Source organism: Simochromis diagramma, unplaced genomic scaffold, assembly GCF_900408965.1.
Source record: "Simochromis diagramma unplaced genomic scaffold, fSimDia1.1 OVJJ01000768.1, whole genome shotgun sequence".
Lineage (NCBI taxonomy): Eukaryota > Metazoa > Chordata > Actinopteri > Cichliformes > Cichlidae > Simochromis > Simochromis diagramma.
In genome coordinates this window covers 522,998-541,876 of record NW_024387035.1, presented here as the reverse complement: position 1 = coordinate 541,876, position 18,879 = coordinate 522,998, and the positions used below count along the sequence as shown (strand labels likewise).

At 44.9% G+C, this 18,879-nt stretch overlaps 3 protein-coding genes across 7 annotated transcripts in view; 2 read left to right on the top strand and 1 right to left on the bottom strand.

The window, feature by feature from the left end:
• LOC120740759 overlaps window positions 1–18,879 on the top strand; it is a 288,808-nt gene that overhangs the window by 91,779 nt on the left and 178,150 nt on the right. The gene's annotated exons all lie outside the window — the stretch shown is intronic.
• LOC120740783 lies at window positions 2,330–7,063 on the top strand. 3 transcript variants are annotated; one of them, XM_040043263.1, is made up of 7 exons: window positions 2,341–2,421; window positions 2,528–2,625; window positions 3,230–3,271; window positions 3,378–3,629; window positions 4,730–4,969; window positions 5,277–5,534; window positions 6,297–7,063. In XM_040043263.1, exons 2-7 carry the CDS (start codon window positions 2,595–2,597, stop codon window positions 6,407–6,409), a joined length of 936 nt encoding a protein of 311 aa, XP_039899197.1. In that variant the 5' UTR covers window positions 2,341–2,421; window positions 2,528–2,594; the 3' UTR covers window positions 6,410–7,063. The 3 variants fall into 3 exon arrangements, with proteins under 3 accessions (XP_039899196.1, XP_039899197.1, XP_039899198.1); XM_040043262.1 differs by having other exon boundaries at window positions 2,330–2,625; XM_040043264.1 differs by having other exon boundaries at window positions 2,342–2,625; window positions 5,277–5,516.
• Window positions 11,410–18,425, bottom strand: LOC120740773. 3 transcript variants are annotated; one of them, XM_040043251.1, is made up of 6 exons: window positions 18,299–18,425; window positions 15,999–16,342; window positions 15,773–15,910; window positions 15,149–15,472; window positions 12,324–12,650; window positions 11,410–12,013 (listed from the first exon to the last, which is right to left on the bottom strand). In XM_040043251.1, the coding sequence occupies exons 1-6, from the start codon at window positions 18,370–18,372 to the stop codon at window positions 11,934–11,936; spliced, it is 1,287 nt and encodes a 428-aa protein (XP_039899185.1). In that variant the 5' UTR covers window positions 18,373–18,425; the 3' UTR covers window positions 11,410–11,933. The 3 variants fall into 3 exon arrangements, with proteins under 3 accessions (XP_039899185.1, XP_039899186.1, XP_039899187.1); XM_040043252.1 differs by lacking the exon at window positions 18,299–18,425 and adding an exon at window positions 17,806–17,846; XM_040043253.1 differs by lacking the exon at window positions 18,299–18,425 and adding an exon at window positions 17,129–17,772.

Below are 18,879 nucleotides of genomic sequence, written 5' to 3'. Positions count from 1 at the left end.
AATAAATGTCCATCAGGGAGGGGAGAGGGCAGCCCATGGTCTTCTGTGCTGCCTTGACTTCTGTTTGAAGCCTCGCTCTATCAAGTATCTGATGGATCCGAGCACAGACACTGTTGGCTTGTCTCCTCCCCTGTTTAGGATTTGTGTGACTGCAATAAAAGTGCCTCCATCCGTCACTGATCCAGCTGAATATGAAGCATCACCAACCACCATCAACGGCCCCGTGATCAGACTGAGCAGTCGAGGCATCGAGGCTGCAGGATCGCATCAGAACAGGACCTGTGGGTGTGGTCTGGACATCAGACCGTCCTACCCAGGTAATCCCACAGTTTGACCCCAGAGCAGCAGGATGGAGGAGACCATCAAGGTGTTTCAAAATAAAACCATTCAATGTGACCTGCATGAAAACTGTAAACTGCCAGATGGACGCACCTCCCAGCAGCAGCAGCAGGACTTTAAGGGGATGAAGAATTTTGGAGTGATGATCTGCAGCTTTCAAAAACAGAACACGCACACTTCTAATAACCCATCGCTGTGAGGTCGAAGTCTTCATGTGCAACATGAAAACTGTCCAAAACTTTAAGTCAACACTTCCTGTGTCCACTGAGTGTCTCTGTGATTGTTAACAAACTGAAACTGCAAAAACACAAAACTAAAAGAGCTGAACTGACTGTGAGCGACTTATGACGCCACACTGAGTCAAGCCTCGTGCTTCTATAAGGGACGTATCATCTGTAGTACCACTGAATGACCACTAGGTGGGAGAAAGAGACAGAAATGAAGCCTGTTCAGTCTGAGAATCAGCTGCTGCTGAAGATGATGCTGAGCGTTGGCATTTGATGGAAGACTGAGACATCGACAGTTATTTGTACAGGCCGATGGTGAAGTGAACGTGAGCTTCATCAGCTCTCATACTCTGAGCTGTGTCCACTCCACTTAAAGTTGTAGGATCCCGTTAAAGTGGACGCGACACTCTTAAATGTGTAAAGGCTCATTTCCATCACTGAGCCCTGCTCTCAAAAACTGATGTAACTGTGAAGCTGGATTTCACAAATAAGAGCTTAAAGTTTTAAAAACGTGTAGCGCCATCTTGTGCGCATCATGACGTGATGTGGTTGGTTGAATGGCTGCAAATGACAGACTTAGTTTATGTTAGCTAACTAGCGACAGGCTCAATAACAGAGGAAAATAAGCAGAGGTGGCAAAAGTACACACAACCTGTACATAAGCAGAAGTACAGATACTACTGTTAAACTGAACCTCGTGTCATATTAATATAATAACATCAGTAGATGGAATTACAAACTTCGTTTCAGTCTAAATTATATTTCCAATAAAGATTCTCAGCTTTACTCAGGTAAGTTAAACACAAGCAGAGAAGGAAAATGTAAAAAATATATCTATGTCCTGTTTCTTACATTGAGGAGGCTGACTTTGCCTCGAAACAGGAAATGGGCAGAGAAGAGGTTGAAGTGGTGGAGGAACCTTTAAACCAATCACAGTGCAGCAAACTAACCTGCAGACGACTTTCATGCAGACTTTAAACAACACAGTCAGTCTGCCTCAGTTTGTTTAGCAGCAGGTTTCACAGTGTGAACAAACATAACATTTGATTTAAACACGAGGACTCACACCAAAGCTTTAAATGAGCATCCTCCCCTTTAAAGCTAACCTCTTCTTCCTCTCCTTTCTTTCTTTCTTTCTTTCTTTCTAGCATCGTCTTTCTGAGCGTGTAATAAAACATCTTCTCTGGCTTCATCTTTTATTTTATAATAAATAATAATGCCCCGGCTAACGTGTCCTCCTGAGCCCACAGTGAGTCAGTGTGGGTGAGCTGTGGGCAGGACAAACCCACAGTTATCACCCACAGGGCCCCTGCAGTTTCACACATAAAGGCCTATAGGTTTAGTAAAATGTAGGTGGGATCACGTGGACTAACTGTGGGTTTGTCCTGGCCACAGCGCACCCACACTGACTCACTGTAAGCTTGTTTTACTTCTTATTTTCATCCAGTTCACTCTGGCGCATTTCACATATCTCCTGTCCAACACCAGCCACTGAGAGTTAAAAACACTCGTGTCTGGACACGAGACCCACTTTAGAGGTCCAGTAGAAGAGCTGGAGGTCAGATTCAAACCAGTCACTGCTGGTCAGACGTGGTCTGCAGCTCTGTGTGTGCATCCAAACAGAAGCCTCTGAACTCAGGCAGGTGATGTGAGCAGGTGAGCAGCTTCTGTGCTGCAGGAACTCATCGGCTCAGAGGTGGCGACGCTGCAGTCATGTGACTGTGGTGGAGTTTGTTTATAGACTAACAAGCTCAGCTGTTACTTTAGTCGTACTTGTGTTTTCTTCAGACTGACTGAAGGACCTCTGATAGACTCACACAGCTCGCGAAGGATTTCTAAACTGCAGCGTTTGCAGGTCAGTTTTAAGAAGGCCGTACTTGAACGTGATTGGCTCAGAGCTCAGACCTTTGCTCCTGTTACCCCTCCTTATACTGAGGCTTCCGTCTTTAATGTGGTAACAGGCGGCTGTGAAAGAGCTGAAGTGAAAGTCTGCAGCTCACACTGACCCTCGGTGCTCATCCAGACACCATGAAGACTGCACCTGTGGCTCTGCTCCCCGGTGAGTCACACACAGCAATCCTACACCCACTCACCCACTCAGTGAGTCCAGCTCCAGGTAAAGGACGGACACTGGATGAATCCTGAGAGTTTACTCCGTGTTGTCGGGGGAGAAAACAGGAAGTCGGCTCCTTTCTGTTCTGTGTAAATCCAGAAAATAATCCAATCAGAAATGTTTAATGTTCAGCAGGGTCTGTAGTTTAGAGTCACGGGTCTGTAAAAGATGTGCTTGTTTTTTTAAATGTTCATTCTTAATATAGACACAAACAACAAAGGACGCAATAAATATTACAAATGAGGAAAGAAAACCAGGAACTGGGAATCTGGAAGGTTTTTGAAACCTTTAAAGTTTTTATATTTTGTCCCATTTAAACGTATGAGGAAACTTACACAATGATCTAAAAGCTGAAAACAATCTGGCTGTGATGATTCAGCAGTACTTCAGGTGCTTTATAGTGAGGAATGTGGAACCAAGAAAATATCGGTCTTTTGTCCCGGATGGTCCAATCTTCTTCCTGATCTGTGGACGTCTGCCACAGTCTGTTAGTGTACACCTCTGAGGACGTGAGAAAAAGCTCAAGTCTGTGGATTTTCTCCTGTTGCAGGTGTGTGTGTGCTGCTGCTGTCTGCACCGACTGTTTCTGCAGGTGAGTAGATGGAAGTGAAAACGATCAGTGAGACTCCAACAAGAACACAAATACACTTACTCTGTGTGTTTGTCTGTTTGTGTGTCTGTGTGTGTGTGTCCTCCAGTGTCTCTGTCTGTCAGTCCAAACCTTCAGCAGGTCTTCAGTGGATCCTCTCCAGTGTCTCTGAGCTGTGATGATGGATGGACGGTGAGGAGGACCAGAGGAAACCAGACTGATGAGTGTGGAGCAGCGGCGGACTTCACTAGACTTGATGAGTCCTTGTGTGTTCAGGACTTTAAAACAACCTTCACAGCGATTTACTGGTGTGAAACCAGTTCTGGGCAGAAGAGTGATGACGTCACCATCAGTGTTTCAGGTAAAGTAAGTTGTTTCTTTTCTTCTTCTTTTTCACAGTTGCTCTGAACATTTAAGGGCATTACAGCATCAGGACCACCTGTGACAGGTGAAGTACAACCATATATTTATTTTTATATATATGCAGGTGCAGGTGCATTTAGCATAAAGCACCTTGAATGTGTGAATAACAGCTTGATCCATAGATCAACAATGTCGAGATGAGCCGTAAGAATCCAGTTTATACTTCAAATGACACGTTGTCTGAATTTTACTTTCATATTGTTTTAATATGTTTCAATTAATGTCTCAGATTTTTGTTCATATTGTTTTGGATTCTTTAGGCTAGAAAACATTGATATACTTAAAATACTTGTAATTAGGAGATACTTAAGTACTTAGAACTCACTGCTACACTAAACTAGATGGTGTTAAATCTGCTGCACTGTGGTACAGAACAGCCATCGACCTGCGGGGCTGAAAGTTCCTGCAGTTCCTGTAATGTCCACCAGAGGCTCCAGCAGGGCGTTAGCCCTCATAGGCTCTCATGTTAAAATATCTAATAAATAAATAAGTGAATCTAATTTTGCCCTTCGTAACAATAAAACGGGAAAGAATGTTTTTGTTACTCACCTGTTTAAACCGTATTAAAGTTTCTTCGGTGGGGGCGTGGCCTCTTTCAGTGACGGGGCTTTGACAGGCAGCTGTTGTTACTAGCAAAGTTACCTCTGGACCGTGTTTATGCTTTTGGACCAATAGGATGGCTGCTGGTTAGTTAATTGTAATAACAGACTGTTTCAGAAGTTTGTGCTGCACTTCAGTGAAATGCCAGTTTGAATTTGGACGATATGTAGCACTGATTAGCAAACATCAGTATGGTCTATGGAAGCAGCTTGACAGCTATGCTAGCTATCTGTTCTTCTCCATCACAGCAAGAAGAAAATGCCTCTGAGTGATCATTATAAAAGCAGAGGGTCAGACTGCAGTGGCCACACCATCATTTATAGTCTGTGATGATGAACGTTCATGAATTCAGTCCTATGGCGTCATCATTTGACCTCCTGCATGCTGTCTCCAGAAGCTTCCAGTCTACATGTGTGTACTTTTGTCTCTCTTACCCAGAAAAAGGAGTGATCCTGGAGATCCCGGCACTTCCTGTGACAAAAGGAAGTAATCTTACTCTGCGTTGCAGGCTCAGCACTGGTGACACAGTGGCAGCTTACTTCTTCTACAGTGGACGTCGTCTTGTATCTGGACATAAAGAGCACACCATCTCCAACGTGCAGCAGTCTAATGAGGGTTTCTACTGGTGTGCTACTGATCTGAGTGGATCATCTGCTCATAGCTACCTGAGGGTCAGAGGTCAGAACACTGACATCATTTGCTGTCATCATAAATTGGGCCTCTTTTGTGTTTTTCTAATGTCCTTGACCTCGATGGAGAGGAGGTGGAGCAAAGACAGAGAATTCATCACTCTGATATTTGACTGTGGTTATAATCACGATCAATAATGATGCAATAACTAGCACGCTCCTCTTCAGCATCTATTACTAATAGATGGAGATGAAAGCCTGTGTTTGTGGTGTAGCCTCGCTGCACCGCTCACATTGAGCCTTTCTATCGAACCCTGAGTGAATGAACTGAAGACGCCTCCTTATCTCTCCTGCAGATCCCCCGACGACCTCCGTCAGATCATCTGTCCATTCTCGTGAAACCATGTCCCCCTTCCCCTCTCTTCCCCCTCCTCCTCCTCCCACCAACTGTTCCTCACCTCGTCCTCCTCCTGCTCCTTCTTCTTGTGTGCCTGTGTTGAGACTCCTCTCCCACCTGCTGGCCTTTTGTATTTACTCCATCACCACCGGCCTGCTGCTGTCCATCTGCTTGGACCGGCTGGCCACCAGGCGCTCAGGTAGATACCTGCACACAGGTGCGTCACTGCTGCTGTCCTGCTGGCAGCTCTGACTGTAAAATCACAAACGTCTGCACTGCCTTTTTAATTATTACAGTAACCAGACTGCTAAAGCCAAACCATAGCTTTAATCTGATATTTCACCGCTCTTAACCAGGGTTAGGCTCACATACTAACCTTTATACACCCAAATAACAGCAGACAAGAACCAAAGGTAACAGCTTCTAGTGTCTGAAACTATTTTAAGAAGTTGGAACCTGATTGTGAGCGCTTCAACTGTGACCTGGTGCAGTAAAAGGTGCACACGCCTGATCTGTAGCTGCACAGACCTCCAGAGCTGCACGGTTTAAAGCAGAGATCTACAACTCCAGTCTTTGAGAGCTACTGTCCTGCAGCTTTAATGCAGAGAAATGGCTGAATCAACTGGTTGAATTACCTCTTCAGCATGTCATCGAGTTGGGCAAAGGCCTGGTAACAGGCCATTCATTTGATTCAGGTGTGTCGGAACAAGGATGCATCTAAAAGCTGCAGGACGGTAGCTCTGAGGACTGGAGTTGGAGACCCCAAAGCTGGAAGACATGATGGAGACACGACTAAAAGACTAAAACCCATTGTCCTGCATCATCGGTAATGAGTCACAGCCCTACAGTTCACCCACAGCTGCCCACTGTGGGCCTGCTGTGGGCCAACTTGGACATACGATGGTGCCCGCGGTGCAGCATGTCTCCAGCGTATGTATATGTGTGGAGACTAACATTCACCCCGATGCTTTGCCCACAGCAAACAGACTTCCCGTCTCCGTGGAGATGACCCAGTGCATTGAAGAAAACTACGAGGCGGTGGTTGACATCACGGCTGATGCGCTCGTCGAGGACTCTGAATACTCTGAATGAGTCTGCTGCTCTGACTCCGCTGACGTTTCATCACACGTGAGCAGAGGGAAGCGTCCATCGTGCGGGAAGCTCCAGCTTCTCATTTCTCAGACTGCACATGTGATACTGGTTTCTTCCCGCTCCTCAAAGTCACTTCCTGATAGATTTGTTACTCAAACATGTCACGGACTGTGGACATGCCTTTGTTCAGGGTCCAGGGTTTTCTCCCTGCTCTCCGCTCGCTCTCCTGCTGACTGTTTGAATCCCAGCTTTTGTGTATCGGCTCACAGATGAACGTCTGATGTTGGAGGTTAAACTGCTGTAACAGTGAAGCCCAGAGAGGGTTTCCCACTTTTGCTAATAACATAACGTTTCAATCTGTATATGTTTAACTTTACACCTTGTAACAGTTTAATGTTGGAACTATTTTCTCTGTACTGTCTACATCCGCCAGCCATATAACAGCTGGAGGATGTTACAGCTCAGCTGATGGGGAAGCTTCCTGTGGTGTTGTCATGTCATGTTCTCGGGAGTCATACAGCCACAGGGTGGAAACTAAAACTCAAGACTAAAACCAGCTGTGAAGAAAGTATTCTCATCACATGATATAAAATTAACTAAACTAAAACAACTGAAACAATATTGGAAAAAAAATAAAAGGATATATTAAAATGATCCTAGGCTTTTGTTGAGTTTTTTTTTTACAGAATTATTCAGAGGAGGTTTTAGTTTAGTTGAGCTTTGATGTAATTATGAGTCACGTTTTTGTCTTCATGCATTTTCTAAATTCCTAAATGCGCGCCAGATGAGTACCCTAATATTAGAGTTAGCCTGCTTTTATTAGTGGACACATATCAGCTGAATAACACAATCTGTTATTTGACACTTTTTTAACTTCGTCATGGTTTTTAACTCCTATTATGCGTGAAACTGCCCACAGGCCGGAGGGTGAACTGTAACCTAACCGACTCAGAGACAAGCGCAAACAAGTATAACTCTTCAAAGCTCAGTTACAATACAGATATGATGTTGTTATTCTCTTTGAGCATCATTTTGATCTTCTTACATCCTCACATTTCATCATGTTTCCAGCCCGAGTCTCTTACACGACACACACTCCTGCAGTTCACTCTGTTCACTGTTACTAAGGTGAAAACCCAGCAGAGCTTCAGTCTGACACTAATTTTAAACCATCGCTGCCCACAATGACCCAGAAACGTTCGTTTTCTATGTAATTTTATAAAATGCTCCATTTAAAGGAAACATTTACTGGATTGACAAACATTCAGTTTAACACATTTGAACACATTTTCATTAATGATTTAAATAAACAAATAATTTAAAAAACCTACATTTTAGTTGCATTTTTTTCTAAATGTTTGCTTCATGCTTTTTAGACGCACCTGACTGGGAGAGCTCACACATAAACCACATGCAGCACTTTATAATAAAGGTACACCATTAAACATCAGTGAGTATTCGCTTCCTTACTGAGTCACTCATAAATACAGACATGTTACTGTTAGACTTGCTGATATCAGCTGTTACTGCTGCTGCTAATCATGATCACAGTCATAACAACACATCTGTGTTTATAAAGGTAAACTAAGGAGCAGCAATGGTATATAGAAGATTGATAAGGCATGCACTGAGCTGTATTTATACACATTTCTAAAAATGTTCACAGAGTATTACTTTTAAACTTTGTAAACAAACGTCACATCTGTGGTTTTTAACACTTGGTTTGTGTTTTTGTGTCTCGTCTGACCAGAATCCTGAACCGAGATCAGTAAATAAAGCTTGTTTCCTCTTATCCACTTCTCTGGGCAGTGTCTTAGTTTCACTATCGGTCAGTGTCACTTCTTCTTTGCTTCAGCATTAATGGTCATGTCTGATAACCTGCATGTGTTTTCAGTGTGAGTGGTGAGTGAGGTGTACTCACGGCTCTAAATAAATGTGCACTGAGACCGGTTAAACTACAGCATAGACCTGCATGCATAATTACAACCACACACACATCACAGTTATAAAACCACAACAGCCTATCCCAGCTTTCCATGACCTTGATGATCTCATCGAGGTCATGGAAAGCTGGTTTGGAGGATTACAAAGGAACAGCTTTCATTGATGATGAATGTTCAAACTACAGTGTTCAGAGATGGACGCCACCTCAACCTGCTCTGATGTTTTTATGGAGCTCATATAAACAAGCTTTCTTCATTACGCATGTTTGAAGTTTAAAGAAGAACAGTAAGGGTCAGATTCACTGCAGCACAAAGACTTCTTTACACATGGAGACCTTGGAGGTTTATTACAGAGGCTCAGAGTCAGCGACAGCCGTGAACAGGAGCAAACACATCGCAGGAGTTTGATAGACACTCCTGAGATTTATAGTTAACCTCACATGTGTTGATGTCATGAAAGAGTCACTTAAAAACATCCAGCTGTGAATGTTTCACTCCACCTAGGGGTTCTTAGGGAGCTTCTTCTCTCTGAAGCTTTAGAGCTGCTCTGAGGAGTTTGCAGCTTTGAGCAGAGGAGACAAACCAAAGACATTCTCAGCTCAGAGACCACGACCACGACTCTACCTGCAATGAATCATACTGATTAATCTCGGTCTCTCTTCCACAGCATGTCTTTATCCTGTCTTCCCTCTCTCGCCCCAACCTGGTTGCTGTGATTTGGCGCCATATAAATAAAATTGAACTGAACGGAAGTGACCACGCTGAACCACATGACCACAGCGGTTAATACAGAAAACACCAGCTTTTAAAAGAAATGTGTGGTATCAGTCTGACATCTGCCCAGTTTCACTTTCAGTGTCAGAGTAAATGTGTGCTGTCGGACGGGGAACGAAAGCTTAGATCAGCAATCTTTAAGACCCAAAGAGCCATGTGGACCTGGTTTCCACGCAAAGACAAATACAAATACTTTCTGACATCTAACATGAAGATAACACTTTATATATTGTTATTTACTTTTTTACTTTGTGTGAACAAGGGTGTGTTGCTTCTGAAATCCATGAAGTGCTACAGAGAAAATGACATTTTATTTATGTAATTAACACATTTTGAACTCTTAAAGAAATATAACCAAAGGAAAGCTGAACTAAAACGATCCAGCAAACAAAAACTGCTGTGAGCCGCCACCCTTATATCGCCTTTGGGCCTTTGGAGCCTTGACCTGACTTTTAAAAAATAATTGGGGAAAAAAAGCTCTATGCTGCTGAAAAAAATAAAAAATAGATATTTGCAAAATTCTGTCTAAATATTAATTTTACCTGGTTAATGTGTGTGGCGGGGCGTGGTCTGCAGCGCCGCTGCAGGGGAGGCGGACGCACCTGAGCGGCACCCGCGATCACGCATTAACGTCTGTGCTCTCTCTGCTGTTGTGTTGGTGTGTGTCGGCTGTGAGCTGCAAAGCTACAGCCGTCTGTGTGCGCACAGCAACCGTGTGTGTAAAGTGGTCAATAAAGAGATGCTGAAAAGCGTGTTCATGCAAACATCGTCGGGTCTGCAGTGATATGTTTACAACGGGACTTCTGCTCCTGAACCTCTGCGCACAGCGTCTGTATGAAGTCACTTTCATCTTTACAGGACTGTAAGCTGTCGTCTGTGAGGCGTGAGCGGCGTGTGTTTTAACACAGTTCACAGTGGAGCTGCTGACATAATGTGGATCTGAAGATCCATAACTGGCCTACCTGGGGCTGAAAGTCTCGATAAATGCAGGCGTTTCGGCGGCTACACCGGCTTCTGCGAGTGTGACGCTTATTTTGAGCGATGAAAGGATAATAGAATATAATTTTATTTTTATATTTCAAAATCACAATAATCTTCCAATTTAGAAAGGAGCTAACATAAACATATATACACATAAACACTTCAGCTAAATACTTCTAATTTATTTTCCCAAACCACGCGGAGCCGCACTAAGGACTAAAGAGCCGCAGGTTGCCGACCAGGCTTAGACGATTTCTCAACAGAGAGCTTCTAGTTTGTCTCACTCATCGTCCCATCATGCACTGCTTCTCAATTACCTCTGTGATGTGTTTACTGACCTCTGACAAAGTCAGTTTTCTCTCTCTCTGTCTAAGGATGTAGACACCACTGTGGTCGGGTTGGGGGTGTTTCAGGGTCAGACTGAGGTCTGTGGTTGTCAGTGGCTCTTCTTTCATCTCAGTGGGGCCTCGATGTTGACTTCACAGATTCTCCCTCTGTGTTCTCTCTCGTCTGTAAAACCAAACATATCAGACACTCGTCTCCTGTGACTGTGGGTTCACACACAGGGCCACTTTATTAGGTACACAAGCACAGAGCGGCTGCCATGCATCGGAACAGGTGTGCCTAATAAAGTGGCCATGACATGTCTCTGTGACAATAAAGGATCAGGCGGCTCCCCCTGCTGGAGACACTTGAGATGGAGACGTCGCGTAGAGGCATTCTTGATGGCCACTTTATTAGGTACACCGTGCCGGCACCCTGGCCCCTTGCTTGTTAATGACACAGACTCATCACAGTCCTGGAAACATCAGAGGTTTGGGTCCATGCTAATGTGATGTCATCACACACAGGCTGCACATTTATGATGTCACTCTACCAAAGATCTGCTGGACTGAGATCTGTGACTGTGGAGGCGTCTGTGTGCAGTGGACTCATCGTCACGTCTGATCTGAGCTTTGTTTTCCTGCTGGAAACATCACAGGATGGTACACTGAGGTCATTATGGGATGGACACGGTCAGCAGCGCCGTGCAGGAGTTCATGCAGCGTTAGCTGTTAGCCAGCAGTCTTAGAAGCTTAGACGTTATCAGCCAGTGTGAGCTCAACATCCACACCCACAGCATATTCAGAATCCACAGGTAACCTGACACACGTGTCTTCAGACTGTCTGAACATGAACTCCACACCTTGGTTGTAACGATTGGTTATCTGAGTCACTGCTTCCTCCACACTTTGAGGTGTTGTGAGTACTGAGGAGTGGTTTCTTCTATGCCCTCCACCCAAACCTGACTCATACATCAGACAGAGACAGATGATGGACTTTATTTCTTTTCTCTTCAGCAGCATTTTACAGAAACATTTTGTTCTTTGTCGTCATACACTTCGTTAGCTACATGTATGTTAAAGTGTTAGTTGTCTTATATTTTGTGCAGTTTTGCAGACACAGCCAACACTAAAGCCTCACACGTGTAGGAGCTCTGTAATCTACCTGCTGAGACCGTGCAGACATGAGGTCCAAACATCAACTAAACAGCACCCAGCTCACAGCTGAGACCTGAACAGCAAGGCATTATGGGTAAGTACAATATAAATGTGTAAGTAAAAAATGAGTGTTGTTTGTGCTAATGTGGTAACAGATCAAACAGCTGCTGCTGCATGAGTGCGCTGAGCTACAGCCACTGCAGGGTTCAGCTGTGTGAACAGAAAACATCCTCACAGAACGTGGAGGAACTCAGCATCGTCCCCTCTTCATCCCCTTCAGCCCATTACTGGTGTTTTCCCTCTGACTCACAGACCAGTCAGATCCATAATCAGAGCCCAGTCAGACTAAGCTGATTGCTGGTCCATCAGAGGAGTCATTTCAAAAGCCTTGTTGTCCTCGGCTGGATCCTGGACCTGATCTCTCCCTGCAGAGGAAACACAAGAAGTCACAAACAAACACTCGGAGCTAAACTAACACTTTGATGTTTTCATTGCTACATGCTGACCTTTGACCCTGAAGCATTGCAGACTAAAACGGTGCACTGAAATCTTTGGCTTCTATAAGCTGTGTGTGCCTGACTTAGTGAAACTAGGTAGCATCATTGTGACGTCGTAGGGCATAAAGCTCTCTCGATGCCCTTTCTTATGACTTGAAATGCTTTTTTAAAGTTAACTAAACTACAAACAGACAGAACGGACAGTACGTTAGACACATTCACACCGATTACAACTAACCTTTGACTGTGAGCCACACCCTCTTGTATCTCCAGGCCTCCTTGCTGTTGACCTCACAGGCGTATCTCCCAGCATCCTTCACTGTGGGCTGTCTCAGGGTCAGACCGAGGTCTCCAGTGGTCAGCAGGTCAGTGTTCATCTCAGTGCGACCTTTGTAATGGTCGTCCTGTTTGTCGGGCCGGTCAGAGCCGTTCTCATACACATAGACCTTCATGTATTCGGGTTCATGGCGTTTCCACTCCACATCACTGTCCCCGGGCAGGTTTTCTGTGGTTTTGAAGGGCAGCAGGACAGACTCCGCCCCCTCCACCACCTCCACCTGGCACTCTGAGAGGAGAACAGCACAACATGAGCTGTACGAAGACACAGCATTCATGTTTGTCAATTAATTTTAATTTATGCAGCATTTGAAACACGTGTTCATCATGAAGCCACAGAAGCATCACATCAAAGTCTCAGCAGCAACATCACTAAGTCACCAGCTTCATCTCGATGCTGGTCCCAGCTGCTCTGTTGGATTGATCAAGTCAGTCATTTGAAGACAAGGGCCTGAAGATGTCTGATCAGTGAAATGCAGTTACACTGTTACTAAAAAGCCAGAATGTTTGCAGTTCATCTACATGTCAGTCTCACTAAAAATGCATTGAAGTCACAAACACACTGATTAAAGAGGTCTGTCCAACACCAGGTTTGCTACAATCTTGATCGTTTTTCTTCACACAAACGCACTGAACTGTTCTATAAACAGGGTTGATTTTATAACTTTATAAGGATTTGGACATCAGCAGAAATGCAGCACAAACATGGTTGAAAAGGCCCTGTTGTATATACTAGAGATGGCACGATACCACTTTTTTATGTCCGATACCGACACCGATATCATAAATTTGGATATCTGCCGATACCGATATGAATCCGATATAGTGTTTTTTAATCAACAAAACTGTTTTTTAAATATCTTGCTGCATTTTGTATAAGTTCATACTCAAGTTTAAAACAACAACTACACTAAAGCTATTCTGTTATACCTGTATGCAAAAAAAATGTTTCATAGTTCAGCAATACTGATCAATCTAATAAACCTAAACCTACATCATCCTCCCTATTCTGGTATTTTAAAGAGTACTTAGCATAAATATTAAGCAACCTAACTAATAGGGTTCCAACTCCCAGCAACAACAAAAATAAATAAATAAAAAATAGGGAACCACCCCTCACGCTCCACCTCATGATGCTTAATCGACGTAATCAACCTTAATTTGATGCAGTGTGAAAAAAAATGCACAGAAATCAATTATTTTTCAAGAAATATTAAATAGATTCAACATCTTTCTTCAACAAAATTGCAGACTGCACAGATGGTACCTTCCCAAAGGAAAAAGTACTATAGCTTACTAGGGTATATATATTAGACTTAATAGTCACTATATACAGTAATTGACTTCTATTCATTTTACATCAAATTAAAACTTTGGGTGTCAGATAATTATTTATTAAAAGCTCGACATTTTAAATGAGAATAAGAAAGAAAAGTATGTCTTTGTGCCCCCTTTTCCCTGTTAATGCCCTATCGGCCCCCCTGGCTAAACTGTGCTAGATCCGCCCCTGCACAGTTACCAGCGTCAGCTACGTAGAAAAAGATCCTCGAGTAGAAAGTAATATTAAATAAATTCTAACAACAGCTGATCAAGCTTAAACGTGCTGCTGTTGTTCAGCCGCTGGTTTCCTCTTTCTGGTGCAAAGTGGGCCAAAAGCAAACAAGAGAGACGGACTCGCGACAGAAAAGCCGATCAGCTGATCATTAAGCAGTTTCATGATTGAAGTAGCAGCAGGAGAGGCAGTCGCTCCATATATCGGTTGTTAAGCTTAACGCAGGAATGCTTTACAAACATTCAGAGATGGACTTACACACTTGCTTTACTTCTCTCGGGGATAACTTTGTCGGAGATGAAATGCCGGGTTGCTAGTGAAGCTCCAAATGCTATCCAGACCACCGACAGGTCCCGCATGCCACAGCCGCTCTATCACGTGATGCATACTGCTCCGACGTGCTAACGTTCTGAGGTGAGTTACGGCGTGTTGCAAGTTTTGTGAGGTGCTTTCGTGATATTTAATGGATCGGATTACATTTTTTATTTTTCTCCGATATCCGATCCAGTAATTTAGGTCAGTAGCGGACCGATACCGATACGTAATATCGGATCGGTCCATCTCTAGTATATACATGGAAGTGTGATTACGTCTTTCTTTCATCTGATTAGAGTCCTTGTTGTTTGATGCTGGTGCCTCACTTGGCCTTTATATAACTCACCGTCATTATTTATGTACTGATTTGTTTCTAATTGCTTTCACAGTGAACACTACACATGTTTAAGATTCAGAGCAGAGTGCAGTCCTACTTTGTACCACATGAAGGCAGGAGCGTCCAGTATCAGCTGTTCCTGCTTTCCTCTCATATCAGTAGCAGACTCTTGTTTCCATCGCTGATAGAACTCATCAGACAAATGACAGAAAGCAGCATCGTGTTCCTCAAAGACTCACTGCTGTTCCTCTGAGAACACGAGAACGCTCCCCTGAACTCACATCTCTTCAGCAGCTGTTCAAACCTGCACCGTAACATCCCATCAAAGTCCACTGCTGCTCATATTTCTAACAGTGAGCAAACAGGAAGACCTCATGAAGTCTGACAGGAACAACAAAGATGGCGTCTGTGTCTGTCAGTATAACAGAGCTGCTGCACAGCAGGTGTGTGACAGACAAAGACACGCACTGTGAGAAATAGCTGTCAATAATAATATCCAAGCCTCTGTATCTGCAGCACTGACCTTTGATTTTCAGCTCCACCTGTTTCTCCATCAGTTCTTTCCCCTCCCTGCTGTAGACGGTGCAGGTGTAGGTGTCCCTGTCGGTGTTTGTGGGGTGTTTCAGGGTCACGCTGAGGTCTCCGGTCCTCAGCGGCTCTTTCTTCATCTCTGTTCGGTTTCTGTAACGTCTGTGCTGTTTTTCAGGCTGCTCAGAGTCTTTCTGACATACGTGGACCTTCCTCTCATTTCGGTCCTTCCACACCACTTTAGCACCATCAGGCAGAACGGTGCTTCTGCAGGTCAGCACGACCGACTCATCTCCTGGTTCTGCTGTGACCTGAACGACTGAGAAGAGAACGAAGCACCACATGAGCTCCACGGACGCCATCAGCAGCACTGAGGAGATTTTCTTTGGCTTGTCTTGTGTGAGTGTGTTGCATAAAAACGACAGCAAGTTCTGATTTGTACGAACTTGAACCTACACAGAGCTGTGACCACATATGAGGAGAAACCATTTCAGCTGGAGGATAGTTCTGCTGTGTGTCTGAGGTAAAATAGTATGTCATCATTAGGTTTTGTAATGAGTGAACGAATGAGTGGGAAACACTGACTGATGTCCGTGGAGCGGTCTGATAACACACATACCTTCTTTGTTCTTTAAATCTTTATATCTAAAGTACATGAAGACCCCAAAGCCGACAGCCAGGAGAACCACAGGAACCAGGACACCCGAGACAACTTTGGGCCAGACTGGAGGAGGAGTGGGACCAGGAGGAGGACGTTCTGTCCACACAAACACAAACAACCTGAAGATCACCAGCAGATTCTCAGAGTATGACTCTGACCTCTGACCTTTATCGACAGCACTGACCTGCCACCCTCAGTTGCAAATGGGTCTTGCTCTGATCTTGTCCATATCTTCGGGTGGTGCAGGTGTAGGTGCCGGTGTCATTGACTATGGGCTTCCTCAGAGTGAGGCTGAGGTCTCCGGTCTGCAGAGCGTCGGCTCTCATCGATGTTCGGTTGAAGTAAATAACATTCTGTCTCGTGAGATCGTCCCCGCTCTGCAGACGCAGATGGACTGTCGGGCTGCTGAGGTCCTTGCGGTCCCAAACCACTGCTGTGGCGTCCTGGTAAACGTCCTCTGGTACCTGACAGGGCAGCATGACAGACTCCGCCCCCTCATACACCTCCAGCCCGAGGCATGCTTGAAAACTGAGAGGACAAACAGGAAACAGGTGAGAGCGGTGATGTTTTTAAGGCCCGTGAGACAGAGAATGACTTCAAACACTTTAAATGTAAAGATGAGCACCAGTGAGCGATCGAGCTCAGCAGGCAAAACCAAAAGAACCAGAGCAGGAAAAACTGGGAATAACAGGGATCCACCAACCGTCACCCACACTCTGGTTTTAAGCTGGAAAACAGTTATTTCTTCTTTTATTGCACAAGGTCTTAAATACTGTTTAGTCTTTTTTAGCTGTTTATCTCTAATATCAATGACTTCATGTTCACCAAGTATTCAAGGGTTCGTCTGGCCGGCTGAATAACTACAGCCAAATAAGAAAAACAACCTGGGAGCTTACAAAGACCGAGCCCAGTCTTCATGCTGCTGCTTCTCTGCCTTAAAAAGCACCAGGCGGAGAGAAACGCTGACAGATGTTTGAAACTGACCCACAGTTATGGGACTTCAAACAAGTCAAGCCAGCTGAAAAAAGTGTAGGAGCTTCGGCTTAGTGCACCCTTTTTACTCATCAGCCATAAAAGACTGACGGTCCAGTCGTAGGATTCCAAACTGATACCATGGTGCAGCTTCATCTTGGATCAGTTTGAATATCAGGGACCATCATTGACCATCCCAAGGTCAGAGGTCACCTTAGGATTTTCCCATTTGTACGATAGATGCATCTACTGGGAAGCTGAGGGTGCCAGCACTTTACATACAGCAGATTTTAAATGGTAACACGTGTAACAGCAGACTGCAGTATTAACCACACATTATACCTTTATGACAGCCCATTGCAGCAGAGGGGCTTTAATAGGCTGCTGGGTCCCTTTGCCTCTCCTGGGAAGAACTGGCTGTCCTGAGCCGGCTGTGAGGACACGAGGACTCTGGACACAAAACTAACAAACTGAGGAAGTTAGGAAGCGAACACAAAGTAAGAAGTACTGTGGCTAGGATCAGAGAGCACAGAGGGAAGACACCACAACAAGGTAACATAACATACTGGACCAGGGACTTTCAAAATAAAACAGGAAACACAGACAGAGACTTCAGGCATATAAACCTGACACTGGACAAGGCGAACAACCACAGAGACGAAGCGCAGAGCGAGAGGGGACACATGGGGACAGAGAGTGGACGGACCTCCACAGGAGACGCTGAGGACAAAGAGACAGGAAACACCGAGCCGGAGACACTGGAATGACCTAAAAGCACAAAGGTGGAGCTCCAGTCATCATGAATCCAGGACAAACTCACAACACAAAGACACAAAGACACACCGCTGTGTCTAACAAAGTGTACTTTAAATAGGCTGATGCTGATAACAACCTCAGAGCTGGTATCATCACGAGCAGGGACGTGTGTTCTTACAGCAGAAACATCTGTTATCACCTAACGCCACGCCCCCTTACCCACACATACCACACATGCCACAAACACGAACAACCTGTCTCACCAGGACTTGTAAGCGTGTTTCCTCATCACAGCCTCACGTCACTACTGAAGCCACAGCAACCGTTTGTAAGAACTTTATTAGAAACAGCCAAACCGCACAAGCTGCTAGCATTGCTAACTCCATGCTACATTCATCCATCAATGAAGCCTCCCCACATGAAGGTCTCCTCCTCCGTCAGGGATGTCTCGTGGGCTCAGAGACGTGTCTGTGTTTCGGGTTTTCGCGTGTCACGGGGAGCTGACTGTATCCGCGGCGTGAAGGCCGCACGGGGAGCTACGGACGGCACAAATCACTGCACCGCGGTCTGTACCCACTCTGTGTGTCAGGAGGCTCCTGCACAGACAGACACGACAGGCCAGTCTGTGGGCGGCTGTGTGTGCTGCCGTGGGCCGGTTAGCTAGAGTGTTTTCCTGTCGGCTTTCTCACCTTTGAACTTTTTAGTTACGCCGGTCTTCGCGCGCGCGCACAAAGAGGATAAGAGTGGGTTTCTTACCGTGGGGCTTCTTTATCCTCCATGAAGACTCCCGCAAACACAGAAAAGCACAGCAAAACACCGACAGCTCTCATAGCGGTGCTTCGTCACGCCACGCCCACTGTGACGTGGTTTACTTTCGGTTTCAGGGGAGTTCCCGGGGGATCACGCGTGTGTGGTGGAATGTGCCTGGGGCAGGATTACAGGTATGCGGGGTGGAGGAAAGGTGGGGCTGATTTAGACTGCAGAGGACTTCTGTGGTGGATTCATTTTCATAAAGTGGAAACAAAATAAAAGATAATCACACTGAAGCAGCTCACACGTAACAAAACACACCTCAAAGATCACGAGTGGTAATAATGTCTCAGATATGAGGGAGAAGAAGCAGGAAGTACCAGAGCATGGTAACATTACATGTAATCCCTCAGAGTCAGTGGACTGAGTTATCCTGTGCGTGGGTTAGTGACTAATTAAAATCCCTCAAATAACGGAGCTTCAGGAGAAACAAAGAAGAAGAGGAGCAGAGTGAAGGATGAAGGTCGTCCATCAGACTGAGTGTGTCCTCAGCTTCCTGTTCAGAGACAAACACCACTGATGTCAGC